Source organism: Leptonotus elevatus, chromosome 2 (genome assembly GCF_054856555.1).
Source record: "Leptonotus elevatus isolate MCC_2025b chromosome 2, RoL_Lele_1.0, whole genome shotgun sequence".
Taxonomy (NCBI): Eukaryota; Metazoa; Chordata; class Actinopteri; order Syngnathiformes; family Syngnathidae; genus Leptonotus; species Leptonotus elevatus.
Window position 1 is genome coordinate 19871230 of NC_141240.1, and position 20324 is coordinate 19891553.

The following is a 20324-nucleotide window of genomic DNA, read 5'->3' on the forward strand; positions in this document are numbered from 1 at the left end:
AATGTAAAACATTTGTGTTGAGTTTAATGTTGGTGTATATTGTGGACAAATAATGTAAAAAAAAAAAAAGGGAGAAATGGAAATTAAATTATTTTGTAAGAGACCTCTAATGGAGCTAGTTGCTTGACGTTTTAAGTTGGCTTCTTAGGTAACAGTCATATTTAATTGTTAACCAAAACGTGTTTACATTGTTTCTATTCACAATGAAGTGAATATACACAGAATAATTGGATTGCATAAATGTAGATACAAATATTAGGGGTGAAACAAAAAACTGTTTGAACTGGGAGGGAATAATAACATTTTGGGGGGATATCTGCGGCTATGCAAATCGTGGGTGCCAAACCGAGTTAAGGGACACAAAAATGCTATTTAGCCAATAGTACAATAAGATTGATATTCTAACATAGTTCTTATTTACAGATGGATAGTGTTAAGTTATTAACATTGTTTTTTAGTTTTAAATTATATTTTAGCCGTTTATAATTTAGTTAACTCAGTATGGCTAAATGAATAGCATTTTTTTGTGTCTCACACTCCTGAGAAAATAAGGGAGTGTATGGGTCTGGTATCTGTCTCTTCCGAAGGAGACGGGCCGATGTGTGATTGTTTCTCTCTAATCTGATTTATAGCTATGGGAACTTGCTGAACTTGCAGAAGGGAGGAGAGAGGGATTTTCTTGTATTCATTTAGTTGTAAACAGGTGTGTTGTGGGCTGACCTTTATCTGAACCCTTTTTGTGAATAAATAACGATGTGAGCTGGAGAGAGGGAGCCACATTTGAACAGAGACATCGCTTGGATGAATTTGTCAATGTGGACCAGAAGCTTCTGTTAATAAAAAACCTTTGCAAAGGAACTCCTTCAACAGAATCTCACCATTCAGTTAATTGAACACGCAAAGAGTACAATACTTAATATTGTCTACTCTAACAATAGTTTTAGCCACACCTATTCAAAACAAAGGGGAAGATGTGGCTCTATCCAGCCATCCATTTCAAACATAAAATTATAAATATCTTTCCAAAAATTTATCACAGAGGGCATTCTAAAAACAAATGCACCGGGTTGGGGAATCCAGGTCCAGAAAGTATAAACTACCAGATTGGCTTTAGCCACAGGTGCACGAGATTGTTTAAGGGTTTTTACTTTGTAGACCTGGATTCCCCAACCCTACACACGCTGAGGAGATCCTTCACCAATAGGAGTAATCAATGTCGATACTTTTTTTTTTTTAAACCGGAAGGGGGGTTATTTCGATACAGCATTCGGAGCGGGATTGCTTCCATGTTGACTTGGGAACACAACTGATTTCCGCTAGATTTTGTCGTCGAGCCGCGGTGCATTCTGGGTCGAAGTCTGACAGTGAAGCCGAGCCAAATATGGCTGCTAACCTCAGGCAGCGGAAAGAGCCTTCAGATTTAAGCTTATGAATGAAGTTTGTAATTTTAAATATCCCCCGCCAGTCGCACCGATCCACCTGTGAATGACTTAACACGTTCGCTCACCGCAACCGAATTACAAACAAGTGAGGTTAAAGTCTCGTATGAATTCCGACGAGAAGGAGGACTGTGAGTGTGCGCCACCACAGGCCGACATTAGCCCAGAAGGAGGAGCTGACAGGTGGGTACGCGACGAGGAAAGAGTCGGGGATGCTGCAGCGTTAGCTGACTATTTTCTCAGCTGCTCGTGTGACGTTTTGTGCTCTTTTTTGCTCGGTAGTGTCCAACATAATACCATTGTGAATACATAAAATTATTGTTCTAATGAACAAGAATAATAATAAAAAGCCAATTTTTCTAAGTCGGCACAGTCTTTGGATGTGTTAGCTTGCTACTAGCTTGTTTAGGCACTACAATATCATTTCTCGTTCTCTATTCTGTGACCCATTGTGCGAATTGATTCTACTTTTCTCTTTCGTGTCTTTTTAAATAGACTGTGAAGTGTCATTCTGAACGTTTATTCACAACTATATACATTTGTCAAATGTTAATGTTGTTTGCCTGGCGCTTTGCATCATCTTGACTTGGACTCCCTTTTGCTAATTAGCTGCAACGCTGTGATAGTATAGTATTTTAAGTGTAATGTGCACTCACTCTCATACCCACACTGTTTATGCATTAAGCGTGCTAATTTTTTATTTTTTGCTTGTTCCATTAGACAATACGACGAGCCTGAAATAGAAAACCCAGAAGCAAGCCGAATGTAAGTGGTTTCCAAACACTAAAGCCCTGTATACATTTATTGTTGGGAATCTGTATTCCGATGTCAACAAAATGTCAAGGGGAGTGTCAGAGTCAAAGTACTGCCAATAATCCAGATGCTACTGTGTCTGTGTTGTAGGATGATAATTACGTTGTTGTTTTTTTTGTATATGGGGAGCACAGTGGGTGAGTGGTTAGCACATCTGCCTAGCAGTTTTAACATTTTAGGTTTGAAGCTCGTCTCCGGCATTCCTGTGTGTAGTATGCATGTTATCTTCGTACTTGCGTGGGTCTTCTCCAGGTGCTCCCTCCACCATTCCAAAAAACGTGCCTCACGGGTTAAAATACTAAATTGTCCAAAGATGTGAATGTGAGTGTAAATGTTTGTTTGTCTGTATGCTGGACAACTGGTCCCGGATGTCCCCTGCTTCTCACCCAAATTCAACTGGGAGAGGCTCCATGCAGCTCACACGGGACATGAGTACGGAAAAATGCTATAGAAAATTGATGGATGGATTGTTTGTATATATTTGGGCTTACATACATGTCATTTTCCTATGCTCTTAAATTACATTTTGCCTCCCTTCTGACAAAGCAGCATTAGCTGCCTGACAACAGTACACATCTTTAGTGAAAACTTGGCCTCAGCGTATGAATATGAAAGGTTATAAGTAAAAAATAGTTAATTATCTACTTAGAACAAGTGTTAGATTATTTTAGCATATAGCAAGCAAGATATGTGTGGGCTTAGCACACAACTCTGAATATTAAAGTTTGTGCTAGATTAGATTTTTCATCATACCTATTCATAATTTTTCAGATTTTGTGATTTTTCAAACACTATCTTTCACGTATGACTATGAATACGTAATATAACATTGGTACGAGCCACCGATGTATAATCAACAAACATAAACGGTGTCGTGACTATGCTAAGGGTAGCTAACATCAGAAACTAGAATTTGACATTTTCCTTAGTAAATCCTGAATGTAATTTCACACGTACAGTAGAAACTTTGTACTTCCTAGCAGCTAGCATGGATGAATTTACTTTGATGATACGACTCGCGTTATTCAGGTGATTTTGTTGTTGTTACTTTATGTCATTTTGTGAAGAATCCAGCCATTTTGCTTGGAAATGGACTGGGGAGAAGAAAAAAACGAACTCGCTGAGTACATGCAACATGTGTGTGTTGTGTGAGTGGCATATAATGTGACATTGGACATGATTCATGTTCTTATAATACGCTATTCATTGTGCCGCTATTTATTCCTTGCTCTTTTGTTACTGTACACGCAGGAAGCGAGCAGCCGCCAAGCATCTAATAGAGCGCTATTACCACCAGTTAACGGAAGGCTGTGGGAATGGTTCGTGCTCCAACTCATGGTGTGCCTCTTCTTCCGGCTTCTGCCGCATGGACAATAACGCGGCAGCTGTCAAAGCCCTCCAGCTCTACAAGGTCAATGCAAAACTCTGTGACCCCCACCCCTCAAAGAAAGGTACAGCTTCGGTTTACCTTGAGAACTCGTCGTGTAGCAATACCAAGATGAACCATAAGGATGTCCACTCTGTACGGGACAATTTTAAAGGTCAGTTAAAAATCAAATAGAAGTTCATAATAACGTCTGACGATTAATATTTTTGCCTTTTTCTTTTTTTTCTTTAAACAATGGATTGCACGCCAACAGAGTTGCAACACATGTAGAAAGACAATATAAAAGTACTCAGTTATATATAATATATCAGTTTATCTATTCTTTGTGTTTTGATGAGGCGCAAAATGCTAATTTAGACTTGTACACTGCTATGCAAAACTGCTTATTCTAAGCCTTGTGTGGTTTAAAGGAGAACTTAGCATGCCTTGAGGCAACCATTCTACTGTTGTCTTTTTTTTTCAGTAATTGGTAGTTTTCATTATTTGCATTCACCCACCTCATTGTTTAATTTGACAAGTGGCATGGCTTTTCTATCTTCTTCATGGTTTATATTTTTGTATCGCAAGACGCATATACTACAGAATGTAAGCCTACTGTATGGACACTTTATAAAGCCATGTTTATTTCTTTACATTCCTTCTGTTTTTAAACAATGCATTGCTATTTTTCTTTATTTAAAAACAACATTGCCGCGTGTAATAACTGAGCCGTCTGCGTGGCTAAATTACTATCACCACCACAAATGTCATCTTTATACTTCATGTTTCAAGTGGGATTGAATTCAAGTCAAATATAAAGTCAAAGCTGTTACTCGAAACAAATTTGCCCATTCACGTACGTCTCCCGAGACGTGCGGACCTTGCGTATGCGTCAAGCATAAATCAAGCTGAATGCCCCCGCCTACGCGGAGTGCATATTGGACTTTTGCTGACGTCGAGGTTGGACATATGCGGTCGCATTGCAAAAATTCGGATACGTATCCGATCTAGGACCACATATGAAAGGGGCTCAAAATTGAGCCGTTCAGACTGACGTAAAAAAAGTCAGATACAGGTCGCATTTGGGCAAAAAAATCCGATCTGGGTGGCATTTGCCTGCAGTGTGACCAGGAGTAATTCACCACTATCTGGCATAAAAATGAGGACTTGACTATTGTGTGTTGTCTTTTCAAATTTACATTCTAGTTTTGGATTTAATCTTGTCTGATGCCTCTACAGATGTAAATTACCTGACAGAGGAGAAAGTGTACGAGATTTTGGATATCTGCGGTGAGAACGAGGATTACTCCCCTCTTATCAGAGTAATCGGCCGAGTGTTCTCTAGCGCCGAGGTCCTGGTGCAGAGCTTCAGACGGTCGAATCCACACACCAAGGAGGAGCTTAAGTCCCTTCAGGAAAAGGACGAGGACAAAGATGAGGACGAAAAGGAGGCCGCGACCTGCTCGACCATAGCCATGGAAGAGGACTTCTCGACTTCTTCATCATCACGGCTCGGAGAGGGCTCATCCGGAGACAACGCTGTCCAAAAGCTGGCCCCCGACGAGGTGACGGTGGACATTGAAGCGGTGCGCCGGGTGTACGATCGCCTGCTGTCCAATGAGAAGATAGAGGCTGCCTTCTTGAACGCACTGGTCTACCTCTCGCCCAATGTAGAGTGTGACCTAACATACCATAATGTTTATTCCCGTGACCCGAATTACCTGAACCTGTTTGTTATAGTCATGGAGAACAGCAACCTCCATAGCCCAGAGTACTTAGAAATTGCCCTCCCGCAGTTCTGCAAGGCCATGAGCAAACTCCCGCTGTCCGCTCAGGCCAAACTCTCTCGACTGTGGGCGCACTACAGCACCGAGCACATTCGGCGAATGGTGGAGACCTTCCAGCAGCTCATTACCTACAAAGTGATCAGCAACGAGTTCAACAGCCGCAACCTGGTGAACGACGACGACTCCGTGGTGGCGGCCACCAAGTGCTTGAAGATCGTCTACTATGCAAATGTGCTGGGCGGCGACCTTGATACGGAGCACAACGAGGACGAGGACGAGGAGCCCATCCCGGAGTCGAGCGAGCTCACCCTGCAGGAGCTGCTGGGCGAGGAGAGGCGGAACAAGAAGGGTCCTCGGGTGGACCCCCTGGAGACAGAGTTGGGCATCCGCACCAACGACTGTCGGCGGCCACTCATCCCCTTCGAGGAATTTGTCAACGAGCCTCTGAACGAGGTGCTCGAGATGGACAAGGACTACACTTTCTTTAAGGTTGAAACTGAAAACAAGTTCTCTTTTATGACGTGCCCCTTCATCCTTAATGCTGTCACCAAGAATCTGGGCCTGTACTACGACAACCGCATCCGCATGTACAGCGAGCGGCGCATTACGGTGCTGTACAGCTTAGTGCAAGGCCAGCAGCTCAATCCGTACCTGAGGCTGAAGGTCCGCCGGGACCACATCATTGATGATGCTCTGGTCAGGGTACGTGTGGCTCGGTCGTCTGCTTTCAAGGATTAAGACCATTGATAACTGAAGAAATGTACTTCTGAACAGCTGGAAATGATCGCAATGGAGAATCCTGCAGACTTGAAGAAGCAGCTCTATGTGGAGTTTGAAGGAGAGCAAGGTGTCGATGAAGGAGGCGTTTCCAAAGAGTTCTTTCAGCTGGTGGTTGAGGAGATCTTCAACCCAGATATTGGTAAGACAACCCAGCCTTACTGAAACGTCAGTAAAACTGATTGTAGGGAGCCACTGTAAAATTTGGAACGGGAGTTTATGCAGGTGGGGATGTTACACTGTAAAAACTGGGCTGTTTAAACAAAAAAGTAATTTATACATGTATAGAATTATAATATATATTATATAACAGGCCGCAAAATCCTCAATGTCTTGAAATAATTTAATTTTTACTATACTGGAGCTCTTGCACTTTGACTAAAAAATGCTCCGATACTGTAAGGTAAAATTTAAAAGACGACCGCATTTTATTAGCCGACTGTAAATAATGATATGCAAAATGAAAGAACTCCTGAGTTGCTGCAACAGGCCGTCCAGCAAACATCAAGTTTCTCAAGCCCTATTGCCAACTTCTCTCCACACTGCTCAGCTCCAGCCGAGCGCTAGTCACAAAGAAGCTGCAGAGAAGCATGTGACGTAAAGAGAATTAAATGTCTTGGCACAATTTTATTTTATAATTTGTGGTATTGTCAAGACACAGCCTTATATTTATGTTTACTTACATTATTTTATAGCTGACATGGCAGATAGATTCATACTTATATATCCACCAAACTTGACGTTCTTCATCTCTTTACTACTTTATGTAATGCTTTGACATAGTGCCTTCTTGTGATCTGGCTGAGACACAACTTAACTGAAATGCCTTGTTGCACAGGTTACTTCAAAATGGTTGATAAGACTGTTAGGAAAAAATATAGCTGAATGTGAAAATGTCAGTAATGGCACGTTTCTACCCTTAAAAAAACGCAATAGCAAATGCAATGGCACTATTTGAAGAAAAACGTACTCGTGAGCTGTAGTAAAATCTCAGAAATTGCCTTGTGATTTTTAAGGACAAAATGCTTGAAGCAAATGAAATGTAACGCTCTTACACAAAAACTGTCCATTAAGAAGAATTATCTTGGAAGTCAAGGAACAAGCATATTTTGCTTTGAGTTGATATATTTAATCATGGTTTGACTTTTGAACTGCGCTGCTCAGTGGAAACAAGGCTTGGGTATTAATGCAACAAGTGTTGTTTTCCTCTGGCAGGCATGTTCACATATGATGAACTCACCAAACTCTTTTGGTTCAACTCTTCGTCATTTGAGAACGAGGGCCAGTACACGCTGATCGGCATCGTTCTCGGCCTCGCCATCTACAATAACTGCATCCTGGATGTTCACTTTCCAATGGTGGTCTACAGGAAGCTGATGGGCAAGAAAGGAACCTTCCGAGACCTTGCCGATGCCAATCCTGTAAGTGTCCAGTTGTCTGTAATTCAAGTTGACTGTTTCCATTTACAATCAGGCTTTTTTCCAACTTGTGCTGGACAGATTCTGCACCAGAGCCTTAAGGAACTTCTGGAGTATACGGGCAGCGTGGAGGAGGACATGATGATCACGTTCCAGATTTCTCAGACAGACCTCTTCGGGAACCCACTCATGTATGATTTAAGGGAAAACGGGGATAAAATTCCAGTGACAAATGAAAACCGAAAGGTGAGCCACGCCCGCCGTCTTGTAACGCTGGAACCGTTAGACACAATTATTTTCATTGTTCGATGTGTGCAGGAGTTTGTGGCACAGTATGCAGAATACATGTTGAACAAAAGTGTGGAGAAGCAGTTCAAAGCGTTCAGGAGAGGTTTCCACATGGTGACCAACGAGTCGCCACTCAAGTACCTCTTCAGACCGGAAGAAATTGAGCTGCTTATATGTGGGAGCAGGGTGAGCGATCACGTATATCGTACAAAATTAAGAGCAACGGCCACTTGATTAGGTACACCTGTCATACACCATCAGAGGTCGGATTAAAAAGCTTGATCAAATACTGACTTGGCAAAGACGTATGTATGTTTGTACTTTGGCTTATTCTATGCACGTTTTTGTGGTCTTGCCTTCCAATCGGCCAATTTACAGAAGATGGTTGAGTCTGCTGTTGCTGGATTATAACGCTCTGTAGAGCAGCGAAATGTCTGACCACCAAGATGGAGACGTTCTTAATATTTTAGAGCCTGGCTCGTATCTGCTATGTTCTACTTTAGAGCAAACTATGCTATGGAAAGCAATATGAGTTTGGCCTGCCTCACTATGAACATAACATAAATAGCTGTGCAGGTGTACCTAATGAGGTGGCCGGTCAGTCCGCCCAATTGCTCAGTTGGCTTAAGTTCCTGTTTTGTTGTTTGTTCAGAATTTAGACTTCATGGCATTAGAAGACACAACGGAATACGATGGAGGCTACAACCGAGATTGTAGAATCATCAAGTAAGCTAAATCAACATGTAAAGCAGGTTCCATGCAAGCTGATGGTTTTTTATGTCAACGGATTTTGCAAATGTTTCCTCATTGTGGGGTTTGTTACATTTGCAAAAATTCGCTGACATAAAAAAACATCAGCTTGCAGGTTCTTGCTTTGTGATTACTGTTGTTGTGTTGAGATTGCCAGTGCAGTAATCCCCCTTTTTTTTGGGGGTGTAGGGAGTTTTGGGAGACATTGCACTCTTTTGGTGAAGAACAGAAGCGCCTCTTCCTTCAGTTCACCACAGGCACTGACAGAGCACCCGTGGGCGGGCTCGGCAAACTGAAGATGATTATCGCCAAGAACGGGCAAGACACAGATCGGTGAGCACCACATTCCCGCTACTATGGAAAGTCATTTGAGCATTTAATGACCATGTACTAGTGCACTATTTGTCCTCCCTAGTAATAGGGTTACAAATTTTCAAAGTTGGAAACTTTTTTACTTTGTGTTGAAAGCTGCTCGAGTGGAGTGAAAACATTGACGGCTAGAAGATTATATTACTGTAATGCCCTTGCATATGGGCAAGGACAGCTGTGACAAAACAAAATGTTTCTTTTATTGTGCTTGGATATAAAACCATGAAATTAGCAGGGAAGGCAATTTGGCCTATTTCCAAAATTCCCTATCTTAAAATGTCTATGGGAAATTATTGAAAATGTCACCACTTTACAAACCTACTTGTAATACAATTCAGTAGAAGAACCACTACGGTGCACTAGTAGAATATCTTTCTTACTAGTAACGTCCAGCATTGTCCAATATCAATCTGGGACTGCTCCACGGTGATTTGTTGGGGAAAGGCGGGACATTCTGTACAAAACTTCAAGGTGATTGGACGATGCGGCATCTTGTTCACATTTGTTTTGACCAATCACGGTAACAGATGAAAACTCGTCTTCGGTCTCGTCTTAGAAGAAAAAGCAACCCATGAACATATTCACCAGATAAAACATGTATAAAGCGCCGCTGTTCAACATTCAACAAGGAAACGGTGAGTAATTCTGCAAGAACAGAATTAATTGCAGCGTCCGTTCGTCAATTTTAGATTAGTTTGTTTCCCACGGTGTCTGTGATTGGTCCAAACATTCTCCGGAGTTTGTGAACTCACAAATACCCCCCCCCAAATAGTCATACATATTTCCATTTAAATGTATTCATCCAACAGCATAGACAGGTAACAAAGTCTTTGAAACAAACAGAAAAAGAAATGAAAAAACTCATAAAATAGACCAAAAAAACAGTTGCACGTGTCAAGAAAATTAAACAAATACATATATATATATATCATAGTGTCGTCCTTGTTAATCACGAAAATACATTCTTAAAAAAAAAATCTAGAGAACATTTAGTGCCCAAGTGTTTCTACACCTTTTTTTTTTTTAATGTGTAAAGCATTTTGAGTTGCTTCTTTACAAGGTGCTAGACCAAAAAAAAAAAAGTTGACTTGATACGTTGTGGCACAGTGCTATGGTTGCAAACTTGGAAGAATTTACAAAGTTAAGGAGAATGAACCAGAGATGTACAAAATGCTGGCTCTTAATTAATAGGGAGCTTACTACACAACTGCACAATTGTGACTAAAACAACCACATTTTGTGAAAGTGCAGTTAAACATTAGGAATTTTTTTACTTCATATTCATGTTTTTGAGTTTAAAATAATTGCTTACCTTGTTCAACAAAATATTAAAAACTCGAGAGTTCTACGTACATATGAGCACAGACTTGACATACAAGTGACTTGACTTGGGTGGTGTTTCAAGATAGGTGCCATTGTACTGACTTTGAAAAAAATCTATATAGATTTTTATGTTTTATTTTGCTTTGACTTGGATGCAAAAATGTAAGATGTGCGCTGTATGATGGCAGTGAACTTGACTCACAATTCTTTAATAAAGAGGTTTGGAGCTGTTTATTGCAAATCCCGGTTGAAGTTTTACTGCCAAAATAAACAACTCAGAGATGCAAACAATTCAAAATGCCAGAGAGGGGCTAAGTAATAGCCTTGGTGTTGCAGTTGTTATACCCCTTTAATCAATGTGCATTTGAATGCAAACAGTGGTGTGCCTCACGTAGACACATTTTCTTATACCCTCTACCAAAAACGTATTACTGCAGCTTACTGAGGAGCCGTGACGGTCTCACGTCTATCCATATGTATAAGGTGCACATACCAGATGGAGCAGCACAATGTCCAATGAAGTGAAGCAAAAAAGTGGCAAAACTGTTTAATTATTTACTTTGTATTTATTTATCATTTGTCATTGCTGTTTGTTATTTTATTATTAAAAATAATATTATAGTTTTTTTTTCTCATTAATGAAACCCATTAGAAAAATTGTGGTTACGTTTTTGCAGGGGGGCTGGAACAGTGGCATTTCTCAGTTCTCAGTTATGCACGTGGCTGCGGAATGAATTAAATTAGTATCTCAAAGCACCACCGTCCGTACTTGTAAATGAATCTGTTGATATCTCACGCTTGATATTTGTCTTATTTTGCGTGGTTGTCTCCTCCTGACAAAACAAAATGTTTAAATTCATGCTTATCTACGACACCCCGTTCTTAACTTCCCATGAAAGTTGACCATCCGATACAGTTGTGGAAAAACTTTACTAGTAAAACAGTTGTTCTACTAGTGCACTCACTAACTTGTCTTATTAAAGGGGACAAAGCATACTAGTTCATGGACCTAAAGCCAGATAAACTTGCCATAAACTATCTTGCATAATCCTGACTATGTCATACGTTTCCCCTCAACAGGCTACCAACATCTCACACTTGCTTTAATGTGCTACTGCTGCCCGAGTACAGCAGCAGGGAGAAGCTGAGGGAGCGACTGCTGAAAGCCATCACCTATGCCAAAGGGTTTGGCATGCTCTGAGCCCCCCACCCCACACGGCACAATACCACTCTTACACCACCTTCTCCAAACGCACTGCGAATAGACTTCTTTTCCAACCCGTCTAGCTCTGCCCACTATTTTTATTTTTTTTATCCGACACAATGTTAGCGGCAGCAGGAGGAAATAAATCCTTCTACTGTGCTTGCATTATCAATTAATGTCATCTTTCAGTGTAAGCACAGAGATCTCCTGATCAAAGTACCCACATCCACTTGGCATGGGTGTGCTGCTGCCTCCCCCTTACCTTTTTATGTACAGAGAGGATGATTTTTTATTTATTTGAGGTTTAACCCCCCCCCCATCCAACAGTGAAGCAAAGGTTATTAACCTCTGAGGATGGGACAAACAATTTAGTATCATCTAGGATTATTGAACAAAAAGTTGTCCAGTAGAACATTGTAGAAAGTAAGAAAAAAAAAAATACAGTCGCCTTTCCTGGATTGTGACTTTCCCTATTGTGGGACTAATAAAGGTTTATCCCATTCTTATTCTTGCTCTTCTTAAAAAACAAACAAAAAAAAACTCAGCATTGCACTCTCAAGGGGTCCCCACCCCCCATTGTTATTCTTTTGTGGGGATGGGACGCCGATCCGACTGAGGTCATGTCAGAGCTGTGTAAGTGCACTTAGACTTTTTTTTTCCCAGAATGTGCTTCTTTTTTTTTTCTTTTTCTTTTTGGGCCCGCGGGCCACCATGATTGTCTGAAGCATTTTTTAGTTACCACGTCTTCCTGTGTTGACAATACTAATGAAATAATAAAATTTTAAAAAACAGTATTTATATATCAGCACGCTTGGAATTGACATTTGGACCGGTGTACATAATACAGTTGCTGAAATCCATAAGGCACTTCCTGTTGTCCATCTCTGCCGGAAATACATTTTGCGGACGGATGTTTCACCAAATCTGCCCGTTTCACCCACTGGGAGTGAGAATGAAGTCCATTGCTGTTATGACAGCTTCCACTCTGTGCCATTGAGGGCCTGATTTGCCATCATTTTAGTTCGTCTTTGTAGGGCAGTCAGTACTTAGACCAAATCCATCCATCCAGCCTGGGGCCTTACTCAAATTGTTCTTGGAAAGCATCGAAAATGTATCAACGTAAGGAAGTTGGATTCAGCTGGAACAAAGGAGTTTAACCCAACCATTGCCTGATTGATAGATGAATTAAAAGGTGTGCCCCAATATTTTTGTCTTGTCAGTGTGTGTGTGTGTGTGTGTATATATAGTCTGCAATCGATAGTCTGTGAAACCCAGACTAGATTATTTTGTATATACAGTATGTAGAAATTCAAATAATCCCAAAAGGTTCCAATTTTTTGGCAAGTTGGAACTGTATACAATATTTTGTCAGTACTGTACATAATTCGCTTGGTGTCATATTTTCTTAACAATAGTATGTTATATGTGGCCCCACGAGTCGGAAAACCATTCCGATGAATATTGCGTTTGTGGAGTATGAGTTAAGCACCACCTTTTTACTGAAGCTGAGCCATGATTGGTTGTTAACTGAGCCCTGAGCGACTCATTGATGTCATTGTCAGTCGACAACAAGTGGCAAAATGGCCGTCCCCTGAGATGGATTGAAAACATTTTGGTGCTTAATGCAATAGTAACCAGAATATTGTGTTACGAGAACAATTATTGCAAAGAAAATTCTGGGGTAGAATTCCCCTTTAAAGAACAAGCGTCATAAAGTTGCATATTAAGATTGTATATCCTTTATTGTGAACATGAGCCATTTGTCTGTGGAGAGAAGTTGCTAAGCGAAAGTAGCCACGCTATTCATCATCTTCTTTGATGGTTCGGACCTGGTTTGTCAAATTACTGAGTCGTTGTTTGAGCTTGCGCTGGGATGATTCATGATGTTCCGTTAGCTTCCTCAGCTTGACCGCCATGATTTCCATGCTCTTCTCCACCGCGTTCACTTTTGTTTCGAAGTCTTTGGCGTCTGCAGCTGTGACAAGCGACTCGTCAATGAGGTTGTCTTTCATCAAGATGGCCCGCCCCTTATCTTCCAGTGCATTCTTCGCATCAGGATACTCCGTGAGCGCCTCCATCAGGTCACCCTTGGATAACGCAAACAGGTCGGAGTAACCCACGCTTCGGATGTTGGCCGTTCTTCGATTCCCCGCCTTACTCCCCTTGATGCCCAAAATGCTGATTTCTCCAAAGTAGGCGCCATCGCTGAGAACCACGAACTGTGTGACCCCATCATCTGCCACCACCGCTAACTTCCCTTCCTTGATGATGTACATTTCCCTCCCGATGTCACCCTTCTTACAGATGTAGTCGCCAGGACTAAAGACTTGGGGTTGCAGTTTGAGGACCAACTCCACAAGCAAACCCGCCTCACAATCTTGAAAAATTCGCACTTTACTCAAGGTTTCCAGATGAACGTTGATGGCGATCTCGGCTTTGAGCTTATCCGGAAGGTTCTTGAGCACCTGCTTTTCGTCACACGTTTTCTCCTCCGTCCACAAGTAATCGAACCACTTGACCACTCGGGCCTCGAGGTCTTTAGAAACCTTTCGGAACTGCATGTACTGCTTGATGGAGTCTATCTTGGCCTGGAACTCCACTCGGGCGGCGCTCATGTTGGATATCATGGCACCAACGTTGCCTACGATTGTAGCAAAGATTAAAACTCCAGTGAGGAAGTCGGCCACGACAAAGAAGTACTCGATATCACGGACTGGTGGTGGCGTCTCCCCGATAGTGGTCAGGGTCATTGTGGACCAATAGAAGCAGTATATGTACTGCCTGGTGAGCCATTGAAATTCTGCATTCCTTGTTGCTGGATAAACCCACGTGTCCGAGCCAAAGCCCAGAACCTTAGAGATCGCAAAATAGATGCAAGCATTCCAGTGGATGATGATGATGATGTAAAGTACAAGATTACCGATCCGGAAGATGTTTGGGAAATTGGTGCGAGTCTCCGTTCGGTCGAAGAATTCAAAAAGTCGAGCCGACCTAAAGAGGCGATTGAACCTCCACTCGGGATAGTTCATTCCAATTATGAGGAAGACAATATCAGTGGGGATGATGGATATGAGGTCCAGTCGAAACTGCCGCGTCTTCGTGTACTTTTTTTTCAGAGTCTTTTCATCTCGTACGAGCAGTCCTTGCTCCAGGAATCCTATGACCAACATCAACGTGATTATTGTCAAATGAAGTTTTTTGGGTAAACTGCAGACGATCAGCAAAGGTCACCAACCCGTTCTGGTTCTCACAAAAGTGTCCGCGAGGTAGAGGGCATCCGAGGTGTAGTCCAACACGAGCCACAATGTTGAGTTGTTGTTCTGCAGCTCGTTGAAGCAAGCCCTGTAATGCACCAACATTCAAAAATACCTTTAAAATGTTCTGAAATGACCAAATTCAACACTGAAAACACAAATGTGCACACCTGGCAATCAGCAGCATCATATTGTAGAAGACAGGGATGGATATGGTTGCTAACCAGTAGTAGTATGTGTCTGTGGCAGGGTCCATGATCCACACCTCTTTTCTGAACAAGACAGTTAATCACAGTCAATTATTTCAAGGGACCTTCAGTGATCCCTAGCGCCACCTTGTGGTGAACTAATAATTCATACATTTTAAAAACCAACTGTTTATGTTCAGTAATGTGCAAAAAAATGTTGTGTCGCATAAATGTTTTTTTTTTTTTTTTTGTATATAATCGTAGGTCTACTAATTATATGACATGGCTGTAGTCTCACCTTACAAGATCTGCAATGTTTCGCCGCCATCTTCCTGCTATGGATGCCCAAAGGACAACTTCGCGAATGTAGTTAGCTCGGGTAGTGCTTGCATCGAGTGTCGGACCCAATGCCTAACTCCCGTGATTCAGGCCCGTCGCTTTTCACTTTCTGCTTTGCTCCCACAAGCTTTTACTAGTTGTATTTATTTTTACTAGCTCCTGCTGCTAGACGCACTTGTTAGCCACTCCAGCCTATGGCTCCGACTCACTCCCGCTAGCCGCTCTTGTTACATGCTCGGGCTAATTCCGGGCTCACTCTGTATTTTGGCGGCGCTCACCGGGCTTCACAACGGCTGCCAAGTGTCCGCAGCTCGCCGAGATGCTCGTTTGCTCACGCAAAATAAGAATTGGTGGGAGGCTTGCGAAATGTGGTCTCTCTGAGCCACCATAGTGTGTGTGCTCCTGTGTGCTTCTAATGCTATTTTCTGACCACCGGATGGCGCTAAGGACTACGCATTGGATCTTTCATCAGAACTTTTGAAAATGTTGATCTTACATTTGATTTTATTCAAGATATTTGATTACAACAACAACAACACACACACACACACACACACACACACACACACACACACACACACACACACACACACACACACACACACAAAAGCTGTGTTAGTTTAAATAAAAATAGATCTTGGCAAGTGAGTATAATCTCATTCAGTTCATGGAACAGTTGTCTTTTCGTTTGAATACGATGCTAAAAATATTAAGTAAATGTAGCTCCTGATTAAACATCGTTTTACTGAGCCAAATGTATTTTATTTTTAACTAATGTAATTCAAAACCAGTATCATTCTATTTTATATAAGAAATTAATGTGAAACTTACGGTTCTTCCTTTTTGTCGTCTTTCTTGTCGTCTTTCTTGTCGTCTTTCTTAGGTTCTGCCTTCTCTTCTTTCTTCTCATCTTTTTTGCTGAATAACAAGATGCTCATTAATCACTGCCATTAACGGCTATAGACATCAAAAATTCAATTGAACTATTTCTATTCGTTTCACATTTTTCCCACTTTTGTAACAAGAGTATGAAAACCTAGAAAAAAATGTTTATTGTACATTTAGAACAGATATACAATTCTTGATTAATCGTGAGTTAACTATTGAAGTCATGCGATTAATTACAATTAAGAATTCTAATCGTCTGCCGCCCCTAATTTTTAATAAACTCTTCTTCTTTTTTTTAATTAGGGGCATCAAGCGATTACATTTTTTTTGAAACTAATAGAAATAATAATAAAAAATTTGGGCGTCTAAGTGTTTATGCAATAGCTCAGGTGTCCTCAGGAGGGCACTGTAACAGCACAGTTACACTCCCAGTATGGATGGATGGACGTGGTTGTGTAATAGTGTCATCTTACCCGTCATTGTTGTTGCAGTTGTTCATGTTCTGTTCAGCCAAAGCCCACTGCAAATGACTATACGGACAACACATAATCATAGTCATTTATTACTGTATGTATTGTCACTATTTGGTTGTGTGATGTTTCCATGATATAATCATTAAAATAGGTCTTGACTCTTGACACCATTTTGGAAACATATCGAATATAGTACCAGTACTGAAATATAACTCGCTTTGAAAGACCTTACATAGTTTGCTTGTTTCTGTCCAAAATGTTCTTCAAAGCCAAATTTTATTTTAGATGCCAAAACTTCGCAATGAATGATTGTTCTGGTTCCATGGTTACACAGCTCACCTCTTCTTCATGTTTTTTGCTTTACAGTAGCTCATACTGAACTCCACGGGGCTGCTTCTGCTTCTTCCGGAGTGCATCATTTGAGCCAGCCTTGCAAGAGACAACAAATTAATTGCACATGATGATGATAAAGGTCTGGGTTTTTTTGCATAGTGTGTCGCTACTACTGCACTTGTTGCTATTGCTTTCCTTATGATCTTTGCCTTAGTGATACTTACCTTTGTAGTGGTTTTGATTGTAGGTGTCCATCAGTCTGGACAGAAGGGGAAAATAAATAAATCAATCAAGTCACATTGACTTTCTTTCATGTGATTTATTTATTGTATTGTGTTTCTCTGTGTTGTGCCTTTTCTACAGTCGTGTGTTGAGATATAAGCATTTGGGGGATTGGTCCAAAGAACTATTTAGAATGGTCTACATAATCAGTTAAAACGTTTCTCTGATAGGCTGAATGTATTTTTTTATTTCTATTTATCTATTTATGAATATCTTGTTGTCTTTTCTAATAACGGTTTTGATATATAGATGTGCTTATGCATTATATTAAGAATTGCCCTAATCACCTGGACTCATTTTTGGAAGGGAAAAAAGAAAAAGGCCCCAAAATTCTCTATCCCATCATAACTCGAACCTTGTCATAAGACTGCAATGTTGGAAGATTCATTTGACTCCTTCAGAGCAACGCACACAGTGACAACTTACAAGAAAGGAGGCCACGCGTGCATATGTGAGTTGCAAGAAAAACAGGTCATGAAGACAGTATGACTAAGAAAGGCCTATTCCGTGGTTCGACGACACCAACAGATACATGAACTTCCTTTCGATACTGTAGATAACTGGTCACATTTGTGACACAATTAATAAATGTATACAACATAGGGGTCGACTAAAGATTTTTTAAAGCCCATTTATGTTTATTGTAGTAAAAATTGAGTCAAAGTCGATTCACCGATGACTCTTCAACGAGCTGATATTTGGCACATGATGATTGACACAATGATGTCATGCTGACGTTATGGAGAGAACGACCATTAGGCTGAGAATCGACTCGTCAGTTTCGATCAGCAAGATTTGGAAAATAATGCGAAATGCGGGCTCATTGCGGTAACTGTAGGCTACTTTCGACATGAATGCATTTGCAATCTAATGAACGATCGCAAGGGATGGGATTTGTCCGTGTTATTTTGAGAATGCCATTTCTGTTTCAAGAAATGAGACAAACTAATGGAGAAAAACTGTAATTCTATCGCTACAAAAAAGCAGCTTTGAGATAAGGGAAGTGAATGTTTTTTTGTTTTGTTTTTTGCAAGTTGCTTTAGATACAGTAAGCGAACTATCTTTGCAAAAGAAAGAATGTTTAGATTGAGTCTTGGGAGCTTCACTCAAATCCTCCTTGCCCAGATTATGGATCTAAAATTAGAATTTGTAGACTTGTATATCACTTCAAAGTTATTTTTGATCAAAGTGACCATACAAAAACATGCATGCATTTACCTTTATTTTAGCGATGATTATGAAGGCTCATCGTGCACGCTGCAGTCATTTCCATGTTTGCTCTCAATTCTGAATGGAAGCAGTCACACCAAATATGAGGATGTTGTTATCTATATATGTGTGTGTGTGTGTGTGTGTGTGTGAAGAAAGCAAAAGCAAACAAAACATTGAAGAAAAAAAACCCACTTGCAAATTGTAGAGATCTTGTCCTGCTGTTGATTAGACTCGCTATGTTCACGTTCTCTGGTCCCTTCCAAGCCAAGGTTGTGGGGAGGAGGCAGGTGGGAGAGGGAGGAGACTCAAAGAGAAAAAGGATCACCAACAGAAGCCTGAATATTCTGGAATAGGTCAACCCACTTTTTTTTTTTACCACAAAGGATGAAAATAAGATGCTTTTGTTGGTGTTTTTAATGATAAACTGAGTTTTGCATTTATTAGACTCATCTATTGTGTCCTATTTGAACAAACTCACTATTGTTCACAAATTCTTATTTAGGGCCTATCATCATACAGCTTTCATAGTTTTGGTAAGAATCAACATCAATACACAACAATGAAATCAACAGTAGTGACTTTTGTCAAAGCCGCCTATTTATTTATATCCCTTCCAGTCTGGACAAAGCCTCTTACTGTGTGTGTAGGCTGAAATGACTCAGCTGTAGGACAATCCTTCGGCAGCTTGAGTTAATCTGAGCGTGGCTCCTTAAACCCTCCCCTTCAGCTTCCATAAACCTCTGAGGTCAGAGAACAAACGTGAGATACCTGTATGTATCATTCATAGATAGATAGATAGATAGATAGATGGATGGAATTATTTTTTTAGGTGAGATCAGGGGCATTGCAAATGTTAAATATTATTTTTCAACAAAGTATTGTATGTTAATACACTTTTAGTTTGGTGATGGACGGGTTAAAAAGGACAAAGTGCATAAAAAATAAACAAATAATCGCTTAAATAGTAGGGGGGCTGGGATTCAATTTAGGGGTGTTCAACCCCCCCCCCCAAATGAGGTAGAAACGCCCATGCCATGGTATCTTTTTTTTTTAATAAAAAAAAAAAAAAAAAACGGGCATTTAAACAGGGGTGTGTAGACTTTTTTTATGTCCATGCTGACAGAAACAGAAAAATAGCTTTTTTACTTTTGTACATTAGAATTTGAATATTTTTTTAAATTGCAGTGTACAATGAAATGTCAGGGTCTTTTTTATTATTATTATTATTTATTTATTTATTTTAAAACATCAGTGCTTTTTAATTTGCATTATTATAAAAAAAAAAACATTTACCTTGTACCTACACTTCCACTTAAGTACTGTGTAAGTATCGGTACTTCTGTCACCTCTGGTGATTTGCTATGTTCGACCGAATGTACGTGCCCACAACGAGTCATTATTTAGCACAAAAGGAGGCAAAAGGGATGCATCGCACTTCACATCACATTTATATTCTCTGGTGTCACCTGTTGTTCCCACAGGAGGAGGATGGGTTGGAACATGTCGGCCCACTTTGTGACGCTGATGATCATCACCAGCCTCTTGTGCATTCAACATCGATGTTAGCAGTATTTCGTGGCAGCAGCATCATTAGTCTCGGCAGCACACTTATGGAGTGGAGAAAAAAAAGAGATAACATGTTTGCCCATTTTGAAGATTTCAAGGCTTTATTTTAAATGTGCGCTTTTATAAATATCCGTCAATTTCTTGAATTCTCAAGTGCAAAAGTGGCTTATGTGTGTATAAAGAGTTTACTTTTGTCATTGTACTAAATTGTCTGACTATATGTATGGCTTGCTTACCCTAAGTCAGGGATGGGCA

At 40.6% G+C, this 20324-nt stretch overlaps 2 protein-coding genes across 4 annotated transcripts; one reads left to right on the plus strand and one right to left on the minus strand.

Moving 5' to 3' along the window:
- The first annotated feature begins 1294 nt into the window (after positions 1-1294).
- On the plus strand, positions 1295-12328 carry LOC147178736 (ubiquitin-protein ligase E3A-like). The gene is made up of 11 exons (XM_086069194.1): positions 1295-1622; positions 2160-2204; positions 3504-3793; positions 4858-6107; positions 6180-6324; positions 7398-7603; positions 7682-7846; positions 7919-8074; positions 8541-8614; positions 8828-8971; positions 11411-12328. Exons 1-11 carry the CDS (start codon positions 1546-1548, stop codon positions 11529-11531), a joined length of 2673 nt encoding a protein of 890 aa, XP_085925320.1. The 5' UTR covers positions 1295-1545; the 3' UTR covers positions 11532-12328.
- Positions 12329-13257: 929 nt separating this feature from the next.
- LOC147178737 (cyclic nucleotide-gated channel alpha-3-like) lies at positions 13258-18844 on the minus strand. Of its 3 annotated transcripts, XM_086069600.1 has the most exons (9): positions 18696-18844; positions 18510-18578; positions 17234-17268; positions 17016-17105; positions 16677-16733; positions 16147-16233; positions 14959-15060; positions 14770-14876; positions 13258-14691 (listed from the first exon to the last, which is right to left on the minus strand). In XM_086069600.1, exons 4-9 carry the CDS (start codon positions 17093-17095, stop codon positions 13334-13336), a joined length of 1791 nt encoding a protein of 596 aa, XP_085925726.1. In that variant the 5' UTR covers positions 17096-17105; positions 17234-17268; positions 18510-18578; positions 18696-18844; the 3' UTR covers positions 13258-13333. The 3 variants fall into 3 exon arrangements, with proteins under 3 accessions (XP_085925726.1, XP_085925727.1, XP_085925728.1); XM_086069601.1 differs by lacking the exon at positions 18510-18578 and having other exon boundaries at positions 18696-18772; XM_086069602.1 differs by lacking the exons at positions 16147-16233; positions 16677-16733; positions 17016-17105; ... (1 more) ...; positions 18510-18578; positions 18696-18844 and adding an exon at positions 15275-15812.
- Positions 18845-20324: the final 1480 nt, after the last annotated feature.

What these genes read in the sequence shown, in the direction of transcription:
- LOC147178736 (XM_086069194.1), top strand. Translation starts at nt 1,546, where the DNA reads ATGAATTCCGACGAGAAGGAGGACTGTGAGTGTGCGCCACCACAGGCC. An exon ending in ACCTTGCCGATGCCAATCCT is followed by an intron (nt 7,604 to 7,681) that starts GTAAGTGTCCAG and finishes TGTGCTGGACAG; the next exon opens with ATTCTGCACCAGAGCCTTAA. An exon ending in TGACAAATGAAAACCGAAAG is followed by an intron (nt 7,847 to 7,918) that starts GTGAGCCACGCC and finishes CGATGTGTGCAG; the next exon opens with GAGTTTGTGGCACAGTATGC.
- LOC147178737 (XM_086069600.1), bottom strand. Translation starts at nt 17,095, where the DNA reads ATGATGCACTCCGGAAGAAGCAGAAGCAGCCCCGTGGAGTTCAGTATG. An exon ending in AACTGCAACAACAATGACGG is followed by an intron (nt 16,234 to 16,676) that starts GTAAGATGACAC and finishes CTTGTTATTCAG; the next exon opens with CAAAAAAGATGAGAAGAAAG. An exon ending in TTTTGTGAGAACCAGAACGG is followed by an intron (nt 14,692 to 14,769) that starts GTTGGTGACCTT and finishes TGTTGGTCATAG; the next exon opens with GATTCCTGGAGCAAGGACTG.